General features: G+C 43.7%; 1 protein-coding gene across 1 annotated transcript; it reads left to right on the top strand.

Annotated features, from left to right (window-relative positions):
• Positions 1-7,610: 7,610 nt before the first annotated feature.
• On the top strand, positions 7,611-15,189 carry LOC105900727 (MTOR-associated protein MEAK7-like). Its single transcript, XM_031565126.2, has 8 exons — positions 7,611-7,717; positions 8,096-8,275; positions 8,555-8,788; positions 9,846-9,990; positions 10,357-10,755; positions 11,355-11,473; positions 14,045-14,224; positions 15,066-15,189. Exons 2-8 carry the CDS (start codon positions 8,120-8,122, stop codon positions 15,180-15,182), a joined length of 1,350 nt encoding a protein of 449 aa, XP_031420986.1. The 5' UTR covers positions 7,611-7,717; positions 8,096-8,119; the 3' UTR covers positions 15,183-15,189.
• Positions 15,190-17,016: the final 1,827 nt, after the last annotated feature.

The following is a 17,016-nucleotide window of genomic DNA, read 5'->3' as shown; positions in this document are numbered from 1 at the left end:
TCTCTCTGACCTCCCTCCTCTGGTCCTCCTCCCCCTCTCTCTATCTCCACTCGAGTGTCACTGTCCACACTCTGATTTAACAGATGTGATCCTGACTGCCTAATTGCTTAATCTATAATCTATAAGCTTCTTGACGATGGGCATTATGAGTTTTGGTGTCATGGGTGAGGAAACAGATGAGAGGGAACAACTGTTTAGAGAATGCGTCCAACAACAAACAACAAATACATGCATATACAGGGAACTCGTTAATTTGAATAAAGCAGCTTCATTTAGGTGTAAATGAGATGCCTGTACTTGTGCTCTGTCAGTATACACAAAAGGGTGTTTTTTTTTCATACACAGTCGATCAGTAGAGGCTGACAGGATTGGTTGTAATCCCAGCCACAGATTTAAGGGGAAGGCAGCCAAGATATGAAAAGCAGGGAAAAACACTTATGAATGCAACACTAATACAACACAACCAAGCATGGCTTTTATCACTGCCATCTGTGACTGATGTTATAGTTTGAGAGTGGATGGTTTCACAATCACAACACCATTTCACACTCCCTCCCCCCCCCCCCCACACACACACACACCTCGCCTACTCTCTCCCGAGACTGTTGCCGTCCGAGGTGTGTGTTTGTGTGTGTGTGTTTGCGTGTTGAGCTGTGCTCTGAGGAGATGAGCGTGATGTTTGGTGTGTGAGTGTGCATGGGGGAGGGGCGGCACAGGTGTTGCTGAGTGTCTGAGGGGGACGTTATTAATTAGATTAATTACCTCTGAGGGTTGATGCAGGGCCTCGGCAGGGCTTGGGGAACAGGCAGGCAGGCAGGCTGTTGCTGTTGCGGTTGATTGACATGTCTGATGGGTGAGCCTGAGGGCTGGGGCAGCTTGTGACTGCTCTGCTCCACGCTCGGACAGAGCAAAGCAGCACAGCTAATCTCTGGCGCTTTACGGCTGCATGCTGAGAGACGCATGTCCTGACAGCTCCAAGCACAGGGCCAATGGCAGTGATTTGCCTGCCTGCCTGTTACTTTCCTCCCATTGGTGTGTCTGTGTGTTTGTATTTGTGTGTGTGTGTGTATGTGTGTGCCTCAATGAGTATGTTTACTTGTCTGTGTGTGTGTGTGTGTGCCTCAATGAGTATGTATACTGTGTTTGTGTGTGTGTGTGCCTCAATGAGTGTTTACTGTTTGTGTGTGTCTTTGTATGTGTGTGTGTGTGTGTGCCTCAATGAGTATGTATACTGTGTTTGTGTGTGTGTGTGCCTCAATGAGTGTTTACTGTGTGTGTGTGTGTGTGTGTGTGTTTGTATATGTGTGTGTGTGTGTGTGTGTGTGTGCCTCAATGAGTATGTTTACTGTGTTTGTTTGTGTGTGTGTGCCTCAATGAGTATGTTTACTGTGTGTGTGTGTGTGTGTGTGTGTGTGTGTGTGTGTGCCTCAATGAGTATGTTTACTTTGGGTGTGTGTGAGCCTGGGAGTTGTGTACACACACATGAAAGATGTTTGGTTCACACTCAGATCCTCAAGGAAGTTCCTGCCAGCTATTCTGCTCAAATCCTTCCTGCATTCCAAAGACCTCCCAGCCCAGCATATTTCATACCCCACACACATCTCTACAGTCCTGTGCCTACGTGTGTGTGTGTGTGTGTATGTGTGTGTCTTTGTATGAGTGATTGAGTCTTCCAGTGTTCAAAGCTATTACAATGGTCATGTGCAATTTTTCATAAAGCCTTTTTTACTATCTCTGAATAGTTTACATACTCAGATATCTAGTTTCAGTAGAAATATGTTGAGTGTCATGACCCTCGTATGTGTCCAGTTTTTCTTCCATTTGAGAAAATGCAGCCATTTCACGCTGAACAATATGCATTCCTCTCCGAGTCGGCTAATGAAGACGTAATGCAGCCATACGGCTGTCATCATGACCCAGTAGTCAGCTGGAGTCAGCTGATGGCTACTCCCTGGAGACTAGCTCACACTTGGATGACCCAACCCGCAGACTGTGACCCCTGCCTCACGCTCGTTAAAGCCTGGCGTGATCAATTCTCGCGGGGAGCAGGCTGTGCAGAGAGAGGAGAGGGAGCTGGGTTTCCCCCCTACTACAACCCCTCCATTTTGTTTTTTTATTCTGCTAGAGGGGAAACTTTTGCAACACATCTTTTCTCCTCAGGGCAGGGGGGGTTGTTGGGGGCGGGGGTATTTGCTGAGCTGGGAACACGGGGTTCTCTGGACTGAAGGGGTTATTTAGATTGAGCCGATGTTGGGGTAAGGGGGGGGCAGGAGAGAGAAAGGGGGGCGGGGGATGGGGTAAATTGGGCCGAATGAGGGGGGCCCTGTAAGGGTGTCTGAATGGAAGAGGGAATGCGAGTGTGAATGGGTCACTTCTCAATGCTCCTGGATGCCACTCTTGCCTTGGCACAGAGCTGCCATTGTCGGCAGCTAACGAGCTGCTCCCCCAAAACTACACCAAAGTTTGCCCGGTCCCACTGCCACCAACTGCCTGGCAGGGACTGGCCATCAGCTCGTCCACTCATTTACCCGTTGAAAACAGAACACACACACACACAATGTCTATACAATTAAAATGAATTATTTATAAAGCAGGTAATGGTAGCAACCATTAACTTCACATCACTTAAGACATACTATATGTTAAAGTGAGTTTTCTACACACAGAGCTTATTATTCCATGTTATTATTATAGGTTAAATGTTATAAATTAGAAAATGGTACAAGGTACAAGGGGGTGTTGGGTGTATTTAGAGTCATTATTTATGCACCCCTCTTTTTGTTGTTTTGGCATGGAAATTCTGACAAAGAACTCAAAATAAGGGCAAAACGCTGAATGGATTTCCAAAAATGTTTTATAAACATAGCGTAGGTGGGATTTGGTCTAGGCTTTGATGACTTCAAAAGTTGTTGGGTAAGTCCATGTTCTCTCTTTCTCTCTCTCTCTCACCCTCACTCACTCACTCACACACACACACACACACACACACACACACTCACTCACTCACTCACTCACTCACTCACTCACTCACTCTTTCTCTCTCTCTCACTCTCTGGGAATTAATCCTCTTCTCCAACATTTAAAACCACAAGCACAGAAGTTACAAAGTCTGACTCACTTCCTCTAAGTGTCTGTGTGTGCGTGTGTGTGAGTCTTCCACTTTCGAATTCAGAGACAGGAGGATGGTCATCGGTTGAGCAAACTCAGTTTCACCATCTGTGTCTACTCAGGTTGTGCTCAGTAAGACCATGCTGAGACATGCTAGCGATATCACACCTCATTAGAGATATCACACCTCTTTAAGAAACAGTGGTGTATTTATCCATAAGCATTTTGCTCCTGGTCTAGAGTTTACTTGACCTGTGGTTTCCATGGTATTGTCACCATGCAAAATGAAAAATGAAAAACAAACATTGTTTTCCCTTTGTCCGATCCTGTCCAGCTTGCAGAGAGTGTTTTCGCCTTTAATGAAGAAAACATTCAGCTCCACACACATTTACAAGCTGTTTTAAAAACCTGACTGACTGCAACAACTTTTTTCTCGTCTCAGCCTTTAGTGGCCTCTCTCTCCTTTTCCTTCTTACCTCTCTCTCTCTCTGTCTAATTAAACTATAACTCTCTTCGGTATGGATCAATGGACACAGTAAAATAGCTATTTATTTATTGATCGTGCCTTGCATAGCGCAGGCTTGAACATCATGTGAGTCATGTGAGACTGAAAGGTCACAAGCACAGATCAAAGAGGAAAGGTCAGCTGTCTGTGTCTCAGAGGTATGTAGGTGACTAAATTGACTAAAGCCCTGCAATTATACTCCAACAAGCCCCTCTTTAAATCATTGAAGACTCATGAGGGACTGTTAGGAATCAGTTTGGCAATATACATATGTTCAGCAGGTTTTATGTAAATGCCAACCTATAGTATGGCGTATATTCTATATGTGCATCATTGAACATGCCCTCCAGTCCCTTAAGATATGTAGTAAAATGGCTTTTATGGTGTGTAAAAGGGAAGAGATATCAGCCTAGATAGTGCTTCTGAAAGCTATACACCACGCATGTCATAAAACCCTTTGACAAAGAGAATTAATCTACATGGCTGTTTGCCAGTATAACACAAAGCACCAATTCACAGTCTCTATGACGACACATTATCAGAATTATTCATCAAAGATAACTGATGTGATTTAAACCTGAGATTTCCTCTAAGGTGTTTTTTGAAAAGAGCTTTCAAAGCAACACCAGGAGGTGGTAAGCAGCACTGTGCAATGGTGGTGGGTTACTAGGCGCCAGTGGGGCCGGCCTATCAGAGTAGTCCTCACCATCCCAACAATAGCAGATCTAGGCCCTGAACATGATGTAACTCTCCTGCACTGTTCAGTGTGATCTGTCCGAGGGCCCCGGTATAGGGGTAGCGCAGCAAAGAGAACAGAAAACTGGGTTACAGTGCAGTTAGAAGGGGGTCAGTGGAACTCCTTCGTGCACTTTAAGACTGAAAAACAGGCAGAAGGACATGCGAAAGCAGAAGTATGGTTGCGGTTGCCAAGACAACTCTGAGGAGTGATTGTTTGGTGTCCTCTAAACACTTGTCGTTTCAGCAACAAAACGCGACAAAAATGTGCGCTTGTGTGTGGGGGGAGAGACAGAGAGAGACACAGAGCGAGGGATTCCATCGCATTGTCCCTGGCATGTTTGGAAATGCTACGCCCAGACCTGGCCAGATTCAACAGTGCCCCCTAGTGACTCGGTACGCATACTCTCAGCCAATGAGAGGCAGTAAACACTGTGTCACAGCTGGGATTCTTTCATGAAACAGGTGTCTGCATGTATGTTTGCCTAAGTCTGTCTCTGCCTTTTTCTTTCTCACCCCTATCCTCTCTCACACACACTCTCTCTCTCTTTCACACACACACAAACAGTCTCCCTTATGACACACTCTCTCAATGCCTGTGTTGGTGTGTGTGTCATATGTGTTTCTGTGTATCTCTGAGCGTGCAATGCGTCAGTCCACAAACCCTCAATATTTCCTGTACACTCACACTGCTGTCAGGCTATTCTATTACCATATAGGGCTGTGTGCAGTAGGTGGCAGGGTGAGGGGAGAGGAAAGCAGAACTGCAGAAGAAAGAAAACAGAGGAAAAAAAACGTTTACATGTCTCAGCTTGTAGGCTGACAGTCCCACAGATAAAACACAGCAAGGTTCCTGCCAGAGATAGCTATCAAGTCAAGAATGTCTTTTACGGGATATTCACATCTGAAAATTATCCAGTTCATTCTTGCCTTGCCTGTACCTGCAAGAAGCACACAGAATCCACATGGTTTGCCACTGTACTGTCAAATGTCATGGTTAACCTCACTTGAAAAATGTAATACAGTGGTAATATTTTGTCCTTCATTTGTCCTTAATATTGAGTGTTTCCTTACTGCAAAAAATCTGATATTTATGACAAAAGTGGAGAGTGCAAGTGTTTGTTCCAAGGGTTGAGTTTCATTGAGGAGTGGAGGGGAAATCAGACAAAGTTGTCATTCATTAGGTCACACCACTTTCTGTTTCATTCACAAAGCTAGTTTCACAAAAAAGACATGTCATTTCAATATCAGGATTGAGTTGATGTAGGCCTATCCCTTGACATGCATATTGTTACCTTTCTGAGATCTACCAAAAGAGCACTGTGGGTAGACTGCAAGCGGAGATTTTGCTGGTGCAACACTACAGCCTCCACCTGCACGTCACTTTTCTCCCACAGATGACAACTTCTCTCTCTCATGTCTTTCTCTTCCTCCTTCTGTGGGCTGTTAAAGCTTATCAATGAGATGAGCCTGCAAAATGGCTTCTCATTCTTACCATACATGGTAATTGACAGAGACTCCAATAGATCACACAAATAAACGTTTCATTTATCTATCGTATTGATAAAAATGTCTTCACTGGCTGTTTTGTTTGCTTGCTTGGCTTGGTAGCTCTATGTAGTGGGGTGGTGTTCAGTCCTATTTTGAAAACTAAACAATTGTAGCCGAGTGATGAATGAGTGAAACTGAATGAGTTGCTCGTGACATTCAAGTAACTTAAAAACGTTATCATTATACTGAGTTTGCATTCTGAGTAAAGGTCACTAAAACTAAGCCTTCAGTGTTTGATTATTATCAATATTTTAAATCCATTACAGTAACTAAGTGGCCTACTCTGCCATCAGTCGGCCGACGCGATAACCCTGCCAACAATAGTGTGACGCGAGCGTTCAGAGCGCTGAATATGAGAACACGCCCTGCCCTCCGTGGTATCGCATGCCCTTAAAAGGCGTTTATTTTATCACTCTATGGGAAAAGCGCTGCAGAACTCTGGGCAACAGCCGATACTTGCCGATGACTGTCCTCTTCTGGCGTAAAGGAGAATAACAGACTTTCAGGTCCAGGTGGCTCTCTTGCACACATTAGCTTAGTAGCCAATGTTGTGCTTTCAGTTATGAAGGGATAGAACATTAGATACGGTGGAATGTCTGTTATAAAAATGGCCCCTGTTTCTTAGAAACACTTTTATTAAAAACACTTACACCCAATTAAACCTAGAATAACACCACTGGGCCTTTCATAAACGTTCTGTGTACGCTGAGTTATATGTACATAGATTTGCATCATGAGGTCCTGTGAACAATATAAATATAATATAAAAAAATCCACCACATCACAATATAGAGCCAATATGGACAGAGCCTATGCCTTATCTTGAAAGCCATGCTACATCAGTTTCTGCCACCACATCCTCAATGCCCTGTTGCGCTTGCATGTTGTATGCTGCAGGCACAAATGCTGCTGTGGTTTAAGGCTCATGCTGGTGCAGTGTGCATGGACTGGTTCACTGAACAAAACAGGTGCACAGGAGGTCTCTGAGTGGGAGGCTTTGCACCTTGGCTAAACTGAATCCCCTTGAGGAGGGTGCTGGCAGCACACTCTGGTTCCTGATGACCAATTGTGTTGCTTTATATGTCTTTTCCGTTCAGCCATATCTCTCTGCAAAACTGGGTCATCACACATAGTCACCCACAAACATGCAGTGTATATTCAGGATGGGGTGGTGATGGTAAACTTGAATAAAACAACACAGATTAGACGCCACAAAACAACACAACACAAAACAAGAATGAATGAAAAACACAAGGTCAGTGGTGATTGTGATGAATAAACAGGCCTAACAGACTTAAGAACAGGGAGGAATTTATTACAGTAACATCATTGTTGACCCATATTTTTTGTACTTTAGTCTTCTACCTGACTGGGCTGTGTTTTCATACCATTTGTCATTCAGAAGACTACATAAACTATGATTTTTGTGCAATTTCTGTTTTAGATATTCAATAATCAGAAAAATCTATGCAATGACAGAAGTTTCTGGATTTCATTTTAACATTACAGTTCATTTTAACAGTCGTTAACCTATGATGTGAAATTTGCGCAAATAAACGCAGAAACAACGCGTAGAATGGAATTAGATGTCTCCTTTTCGACTGGGCTAAACGCATGGCTGTCTCAGCTGGGCCAATCGGGCATTAGGGAATGTGTGCTGCGCAATATGATTGGCTATTGGTTTGACATTTACAAGCATGTGTCATTTTCATTGGTTTTCATGCAACACAATCTTAACGTCATCAGGAGTGACAGGAACTGTGCACAGTGTTTACATGTAGCACTTATTATGTGAAAAGAAGCTCCAGTTGATTCAAGGTTTGTGTCAAAATGTCAATACTATGCTACGATTAATACTCTTTCAGTAGTTGTTACTTGATACAGAGGTCCGTTTCATATGTTGTCTTGAAATAACTTTACACCCACCTTCGACACAGATGTATATGGAAGCTAGCTACTGATATTGTTAGCAAATAGCTACTAAAAGCTAATTTATTAACCATAACAATATAACTTATAGTAGTGACAAATTATTTTTCATGCTTGTTTTCTGTATGTACTGTTGAATGTTATTTCGGTAGTTTTTGTAACTCACAATGTAGGCCAACTCAGCCGCTTCAATATAGTATTCTTGTGTGATGCTCATGAGCCTTGTTCGCCTTTCATCTTAACTTGTATAATTCATGTTCTGCACAGGCAGGTACATACACATGTCCTGAGATGGGGAATGCTGAAAGTGTCGTGGTGCAGAAACGGCTGGCCCGGTTTCGACCCGACGAACGACCCGTGGTGGAGGGGGTGTTCGAGCGGCTCCAGTCGGGTTCTGCTGGTGCAGCTGGGAAAGATGGCAAGGCCCTAACTGTCGACATGGTGAAAGTGCGTAGAACAGACATGTAGCCAATTAAGTGAATATCAAATTTGAATAGACTGTGCTATATGATTAAAAATGCTTGAATTATTGCCAGTAAAATGATCATCTTGTGTAGGGTTTGTGTTCTTTCGTGTAAACAAGTATTCCACAGTGACAGTTACAGTCAGTACAGTTACAAAGGCAGAGGATGCTAATGGGCTTTGCCAACCTACTTGCCCACCCACATCAATGGTCTTTGGAATTAACAGTCCTGGAAATGAATACATGTATTCTGTATCTCATAGGCAAGCATGGGGAGCGTGGCATCAGATTCCATGATAATGAGAGTCTATGCATGCATGGCCAGCATCGATGCGGGGGTACCGATGGTTCCCGGTGGGGGGGTAAGTCGAGAGCAGCTGGTGATCTTCCTGGCAGACACCCTCCGTGGTACCGCAGAGGAGAGAGCACCCCTCGTCATGGCAATGGCACAGCGAAGCGGGAAAGGGGATGTGGCTACTGTTGACCAGATAAAACAGGTCAGTGAGTGATAAGTAAGAAGCACTCATCATGAGATGTGTCATGTTTTGTGAACCACTTCACTAATGTGCTATTGCCAGATCACATTCACTGCATTTCCCTGTTCATGTGGCCTACAAACTGTGCATTGGGATTTATTTTTCCATCCATGGTGTTGGAACCAGGAACCCAGATTAAATCTGATGCAGTTGACTCAGTGTTGACTTTTTGGAGCACAGATATATTTGTAATGACGAAGTTTGCATTCATATTGCTCAGTGCAAAATCTGTGCTGAGTGCCGCGTAGCTTAATCGTTCCAAGCCATGATCACAGGTCTTTGTAGATAGTCAAACTGTACAAGCAGTCCCTCCAGGATCCTGCTGCTGAACAGCTCCTGGGTGAGCTGCTGAGTTCAGAGGTAAAAGTGTCAAGAGAAGGTTCTTACACTGGTCAAGAGGAAGTTAGAAGTTACAAGTAATACTCTACCCGCCCTGTGCTGTTCCTGGAAGACCTGATCTCAGATGCAACACAGACTCTGGGTCAAAGAGGTTTGTTGTAATTGTTGCGGCCAAAAGTGACAGATTTTTTCTGTGGGAACTCTCAAAAGGTGCGGTTAAAATATTAATAATTAAACAATTAGAAAATGTAATAAAATAATTCACAAATGATGCAGAAATTCCATGACTTTGCGTTTTTGTTTGTGTAAATATTGCAGTAATAAGAGAAAAGTGCAACCCGCAATTGCATTTGAAAGCCTTAGTTACCTTGTTGAGCCTTAGATTGAAATATTGAACAGATGCACTTTTTTGGGCAATGATTTTTTTCATGTATTATGCGTTGTAGTGTTATTGTATTCATAACATAGCACTAGTCTTGTGAGGGTCCCAAGAGGGCACTAAATAAGATATATTTTTAGCACTCTTGATAGTGAGTCTCATGTGTCTGGGAACTATAGTCACTTCAGAGGAACTCATGACACTGCAGTTGCTAGGCTGCTTTGGTAGTTCTTGTGCAGTTGCACAGTTCAAGAGTTTCTCAATCCTGCCGAGAATGACACTCTCCTCCGTCCTGTGCAGTTCCTGGAGGACCTGATCTCAGCTGTAGTGCAGACTCTGGCCCACAGGGGGCGCCTGCGAGGCTGGAAGCCAGAGCACATGGGAGATGGTGCCAGAGGGGTGAAGCTCCTGGCTGAACAGCTGAGTTCAGAGATCAAAGTGTCAGGTGAGGGTTTCGCACTTGCCGAGAGGGGGAGACAGTTTCAAGTGTACGTTTGATTAGTAGGAGGGGGAACATGATTCTTCTGTTCAATTAAGGTTAAAATCATTGCCCACGACTTTTATAGATAATATAATATCATCCAGTAAAATCATAATTATGCTGTTTTATAACTGTTTTGATGTTGAAGTTTGTAAGTGGTATAATCCAGCTTGATCTAGAGAGAAACAAAATAGATTTCTCTCAAACCAGAAGGGATGGTTGTCATTAGATTGGTTGTTGCAAATCACACACTGCACCTTTAACCACTGCTCTCTTACCCTCCCCTTGCCTCCCTTCCTCTGACACCACCCCCCCCCCTCCGTCTCTCAGACCAGCAGACATGTGATACCCCTTGTCTGGAGGACTGGATCTTTCGCATCTCCTCTGTGGCTGTCTACCTGGAGCTACTGGTGAGTGAGGGGCTGTTGGTGACGCTGCCCTCCAGGCCGCCCCCCACCCTGCTCCCCTTGTGCCGCGAGGCCTCCTGGGGGAAGGCGGCGAGCCTGCTGGACCTGCCCCTGCTGCTCTTCCTGGCGCCCCTGCTGCCGGCTGGCCACAGCACCCCCTGGAGGCTGCTCTTCTCCACGCACCTGCACGGCGAGAGCTTCACCCGGATGATGAGCGGCCTCAAGGGTCACGGCCCCACCGTACTGCTGCTGCGCGACACCAAAGGCCACGTGTTCGGCGGCTTCGCCTCCCACAGCTGGGAGATCAGGCCCCAGTTTCAGGGTGAGTACAAACACTTTGAAATGAATTTAAAAACAGTGACACGCAGATATGATGCGCTTCTACTCACAGAGATGAGAGGGATTAAGCCTTTAACATATGGTGGTTATGACTGTCGTAATCACTAATTATGCTGTGAATACTGGATCAAGAGATTGAGCTGGTATTACAGGGGTGGAAGGGATGGGGCTTTTAACAACAATTTGTTTTGGCCATTGATAATGATGTTGTAATACAGCCTTGGCAGTTTCTTGGTGTAGTGGGGCCCTTGGAACTTTAGTAGACACTGTTGTTGCTCTGTTCGGTGTCCAGCCAGTTTAATCCCATCCATTTGGGCTTCAGTCAGAGAGAGGTTTCATGCTCAAAGAACCTATAAAAATCATAAATACATATAATTCAGTCATCCATCTGATGTTTAGACAACGCATTCGATTCCCAGAACCTCCCCTTGAATAAATTAACTCTGAAATGCTTTGACCGTGTTGGATGTGTCGATCCTGTTGTGGGTGGTGTTTTGTGAGGGGCTATTGTCAGAGTCTGTATGCATGTGTGGGCTGTGTTTGGTTGTAAATAATGTGGTTTGTGGTGCTTTGCCTAAACAGGAGACTCCAGATGCTTCCTCTTCTCCGTGTTCCCCTGCATGCGTGTGTACACCGGCACTGGCTACAACCAGCATTACATGTATCTGAACCAGGGACAACAGACCATGCCCAACGGACTGGTGAGGGAGTTCTGTGTGTGTGAACCCACACCCATACACACACACACAGCACACAGCGCACATGCACAGGCATGCATACACACACACACAAACACACACACACACAGCACACACTATACTCACTATTCCTATTCCTATACTATGCAAATGTGTTTTTGGTAGACATGACATATTCTCTACAGGATTCCTAATCTCCTGGCAATAGGGAAAGGGGTTCCTCTAGACCAGGGGTCGTCAAGTAACTTGGGCCGCAGGCCAGTATTTTTCCTCGCCACTAGGTGGCGGGCCAGAGTCTGGGTTGCTGCCTATTTAGATGCTGTGATAGGTGCCCCTTACGTGACCTTGCAACAACTAAGCCTACTTGGAGAATGGATAGGTCTACTAAAAATAACTAATGATAATAAACCATGTGAATGAGCCTATTGGTGGCCTGTTTGAATGATTTCATTGTTTTAATTAACTCTATCTTAGCCCCCTCTGTCAATATAGCCTCGCCTATTGTGAATAATAATATAATATAATTAAGACCTTTGTCAGGTTTTTAATGGCACACACGACACACTGGAACACACACGTGCATATATGGAGGCGACACAGGACACACACACACGCAGGTAGGCCTGAGGTCGCGGTGAATTTATTTTCTGCTTTTTCCCATCCTGGACCGTCCTTCCTCAAGGACCCCCCAGGAGCAGTGGGCAGCTTGTAGCGCCCGGGGACCAAGTGAAGTGAACTGTCCATCTTTGGTCAGGGATGGACATGTGTTCTGTTATTTTGCATGTTTTTTCTGTTGGGGTCCTTAGTGGAGGAAACCCCTTGTGATCACGGGGAGTAGGGCTGAACGATTAATTGCATTTGCGATTTAATCGCGATATGATAGAACGCGATTTTCTAACCGCAACGTTCGCGATTAAAAAACCTGGTCTAAAAAAAAAATATATATATTGGTGTATATATATATATATTTTTTTTTAAGATGATACATTTTGCACACAGTGTTTAAGTGCATGCCTAGTGTTCATACTTAAAATGACTTTTTTGACACCGATTTGTTGTTCTTGTTTCTGTAATGAGCAGTTAAATAAAAATGTAAAATGTGGGAAAGAAGATTTTACACTAAATGTATCTAATATTGTGTTGGTCATATTTAAATCATTCATTACGTTTTGTTGGGGAAAAAAAGAGGATAAAAAAAAAAAATCGCATATTAAATCGCAATCGCAATATTTTGGTAAAAAAATCGCAATTACATTATTTTCCCAAATCGTTCAGCCCTAACGGGGAGAACATGCAAACTCCACACAGAAAGGCCCGGGTGATAGCCCACCTGAGCACTGTGCACTCTGGGGAGGGCCTGCCCCCCAGAGCCAACAGCGCCCCATGCGGGAATCAAACCCATGACCTTCTTGCTGTGAGGCGGCAGTGCAAGCAGTGCAAGCAACTGAGCCACCGTGCCACAATGATGGACTTCTTTCAACATTGAGCCTCCTAATTAGACCTAAGCTACTACTTGGAGTCAATCTTAGGCTACTTTTTTTTTTCGAAATAGTTGGTTGACGCACCTCCTTACAATGTAACAATGTTTATTGTTTGGGGAAAATAGCGTGCAGAGAGAAGTTAGCAAAGAATTAGCTGGGAACGATGTCTTTGTCAAAACGTCTGAAGAGGAAAGTTAACAACCAAAACAGAGCCTATGAAGGGGAATGGAAAGACAATTTTGCGTTCATCTTACCCGGTTTCACTAATGGAAAGCCCATGTGTCTCTTATGCAACTAAGTTGTCGCGGTTTGCAAAACATAAACCTATGTTTTTTTATTTCGCTCTGACGCAATAATCTTGTTGCAACATTTCTGTCGGGCTGAAGTTCAATTAAAGACGAGTGATAAAATTAAGAATGCAAATCATGGTGCCCTGGTGTTCTCTCTCATTTCTGCTTAGCATCGGCTTGCCTAATTCGTGAGCCTGTCGACCGGAAAAAAAGAAAAAAAAATCAGCTACGATCGGGATAATCTGACGGGCCAAAAAAATGTGCTGGCGGGCAAAAGCATGTCTCTCTCTTGTACTGTAGCAGGCATATTAAACCGTAACCCCCACCCCAACACACACACACCATGTTTTTTTTTTATATATTTTCTATTCTTTTGTTATCTTTTTTTATGTCTTTATTTTAAGCGACTTTGAGAACTTTAAGGGCGCTATATAAATGTGATGTATTATTATTATTATTACTGTAGAAACTACAGGGTAGGTACCCAAATGCATATGTAGAGGGTGATCAGATTATCTAATTTTAGCACATTGACCTCTAGGCAAATTGTATCGTTCATGTACAGTGAAGTTGTTACACAGCACAATATATTACAGGTATTTATGACATGGTTCTGTGGAATATTTGTATTTTGATTGGATATCTGAGGCCTTCAGGGATCAACTATTACCTGATAGCTAACCGATGCAGTGAATAATTAACTTTTTTGTACTTGTGTAACTAAGATATTTTACCCGTAACATAAAGCTGTGTGTTCTGTGTGTTGTTTGTGTTCTGGTTCCTTGTGTTCTTGTCTGTCTCAGGGCATGGGAGGGCAGCATGGCTACTTTGGGCTGTGGCTGGACAGTGAGTTTGGTCGTGGCCACAGCCGCGCTCGGCCGAAGTGTACCACATATGGTAGTCCCCAGCTCTCAGCCGAGGAGGACTTCAGCCTGGACGCTCTGGAGGTGTGGGCCGTCAGTGAGCCCCCAGAACAGGAACAGGTCAGAACCTGACACACACACACACACACACACACAGGGACGTGCACAGGAATTTTGAAGGGCAGTTGCTCTGTCCTGGAAAAAAAGGGCAACACGTTAATTTTTGTCGCCGTCACGCCCCCGTCCCCTGGACGCATATTTTGCCTATATCACTTGAAACTCTCACAAACCGCCGATGCCACGCCCCCGTCTCGTGGACGCATATTTTGCCTATATTACTTGAAACTCTCACTAACCGCTGGTGCCACGCCCCCGTCCCCTGGACGCATATTTTGCCTATATCACTTGAAACTCTCACTAACCGCCGCCGCCACGCCCCCGTCCCCTGGACGCTTATTCCGCGATTATTTCATCTAGGCCTACATGAAGTTCTGCAGCCGTAATACTATTTAAAATATATATATATTTCCTTCGGAGGGGCAACTTTAGTCGAGGAGGGCAAACGGGCAGTTGCCCAAGCAACCTTAGCCCCCTCCTGTGCACGTCCCTGCACACACACACTCACACTCACACACTCTGACAGACACAGACACTCACAGACACACAAGCAGACTTGTGTATGCATGCATAGATATAAACAAACAGAAACATACAAACACACAGACACACAAGCAGATAGACATATACACACAATCATAGACTTGTAGGTATAAACAGATACACACACAAGCAGACACATACATACACATACACACACACATATTTACTAGCACACAAACAAACAAATACATATATATAGTCCGCTTGTTCAGACAAATGTGTATTAACATGAATAACGAATAATTAACTATGGTAAGTGAATGGCTCGCTCCATGTACTGTGCCACTGATATGTTTGACAGGACGAGAACAAGAGGAGTATTTTAGATGCAGACCCAGAAGTCCAGGCCATGATGGAGATGGCCGGGAAGACGTTACACAGCCAGGGCCTGAGAGAGCCAGAGGAGGACGAGCAGTAGTGGTGGAGGGGTTGCAATGGGACAATAAGACACGGACGTCACTCAGAGAGACACAGAGTTAAATAATCCGGATGAATATTACCTCAATTTCACTTTTGTGTGTATTATTCTGTTGTAAATATAAATATGGATTTAAATATATATTGAACCAGCAGGAGCGGGTCTTGTTTGTCTGGAGATGTTGTCCAGGACAATCTCATTCAAAATGTATTGAATGGTTGAAGTTTGTTAATGTGTGTAGATGTTATGTTTCCTATGAAGATGTAGGAATTATGTTGAGGACCTTGTTAACAAGGAAACTGATGTTGAAATTAGGATTTAGTTTTGGACTCTCTCAAAAACATTATTTGGTCTGGTTGTGAGTAGAATCTGGCGTTGGTTCATTTACTGAACGTTATGGCTGACTTGAATAAAGAATAACAATGAGTCTGATACTCTAAATGTACTCTTAATTTTCAGGTGTGAACGTGTGGTTACAGGGACCAAGTCACTCCATATCTTTACTCCCTATGGTACTCTAAAGACAAATATTGAATCCAGTTATTTCTGCGTAAAATTTTATTCCAACGAACACATTGCAGGTGGTTCACAGGATGTTATACTTCCTGAACCAGTTCTGCATGTCACTAAGCCAAGTCATCACGTTCATTCTACAAAAGTTTCTATTAGGGTCGCTTTCTCTAGAGTTCAACTTCGCTTCTGCCAGCTTCATAGAAATGAAGCGGTAAAGGGACGGTAGATATGCAAACCAGACGTTCAATTTACATGCGGACTGGATTTACATCATAAATGAAAAACGAAAAACAGTTAAAAGTGGAACCTGGGGGATCTTCCACCTGGTTATTTTTCTATATTGTAATGGAATCGAAGCCCACCAAAATGTATGTTTATTTATGAAACGTGAAGATGTCAGGATGACAACATGAATTGGATGATTTCATTTTACATTAGACAATGGTCTATGGTAATTCATTTTATACTAGTGCACTTCAATAACCCCACTTACAGTTTGAGATTTCTCTCTGCTGCAAGGTGCTTTCAATTCCACATCCCCAGTTGGAAATGACCAGCGAGTGACTGCAGAAGTCGCACGTCAGTAACCTTGCTTTAAAGGACCCATCGTATGCCCATTTTACCACAAGTTGATATGGTTCCTTGGGGTCTTAATGAAATGTCTGTAACATATTTTGGTCAAAATACCACAAGGATCATTATTAATGGCATCCTTTTTACCCTGCCAAACACAGCCATTCTGTCAGCGAGCTGTTTTGAGCACTTATGCTAATGAGCCAGCTAACCCCTCCCCCTGCCTCTACGGTTTTGGGCTAATCATTCTAACCTTTTAGTTTTTAGCTACTCATTACCAAGTTTAGTTTTGTAAAATATGGCGACTGGATACGAGATTGCTCAGACCCTGAACAAGAAGAGGCTCCCAAACAAGTTCAAGAATTTAGGGTACAACAGGACGTTTGTGAATGGTAAGTACACTTTGTCACTTCACTTGTTTTTACTTTGGCTAAGGTCATACGGTCTAGTCGGTGACGAGAACATCGCAATGCTAGATAATAGTGTGTGCATGTACGAGTATGTCACAAATACAGTGTGTTTATGTAAGTTACTGTTTGTGAAAAGTGTTTATGTAAATGCAAATAACGGGAACGCCATTATGCCTGCTACACGAGTAAAGCTCCAGCTGTAAAGTAAAATGTTATCTGACAACAGTAATGGACCAAGCAGGTTGTAGTGGCTAAAGTTCCCTTCTTGTTATCAGGAATTCATTTTCAACATATGCATTCACTTAACCACTCTAGACGGAAAGAGCGAGTCTCTACGC

The sequence above is a fragment of the Clupea harengus genome, chromosome 3 (assembly GCF_900700415.2).
Source record: "Clupea harengus chromosome 3, Ch_v2.0.2, whole genome shotgun sequence".
In the NCBI taxonomy this organism is placed as follows: domain Eukaryota; kingdom Metazoa; phylum Chordata; class Actinopteri; order Clupeiformes; family Clupeidae; genus Clupea; species Clupea harengus.
Note: the sequence above shows the minus strand (reverse complement) of the source record. Positions and strands in the feature narration are given on the sequence as shown.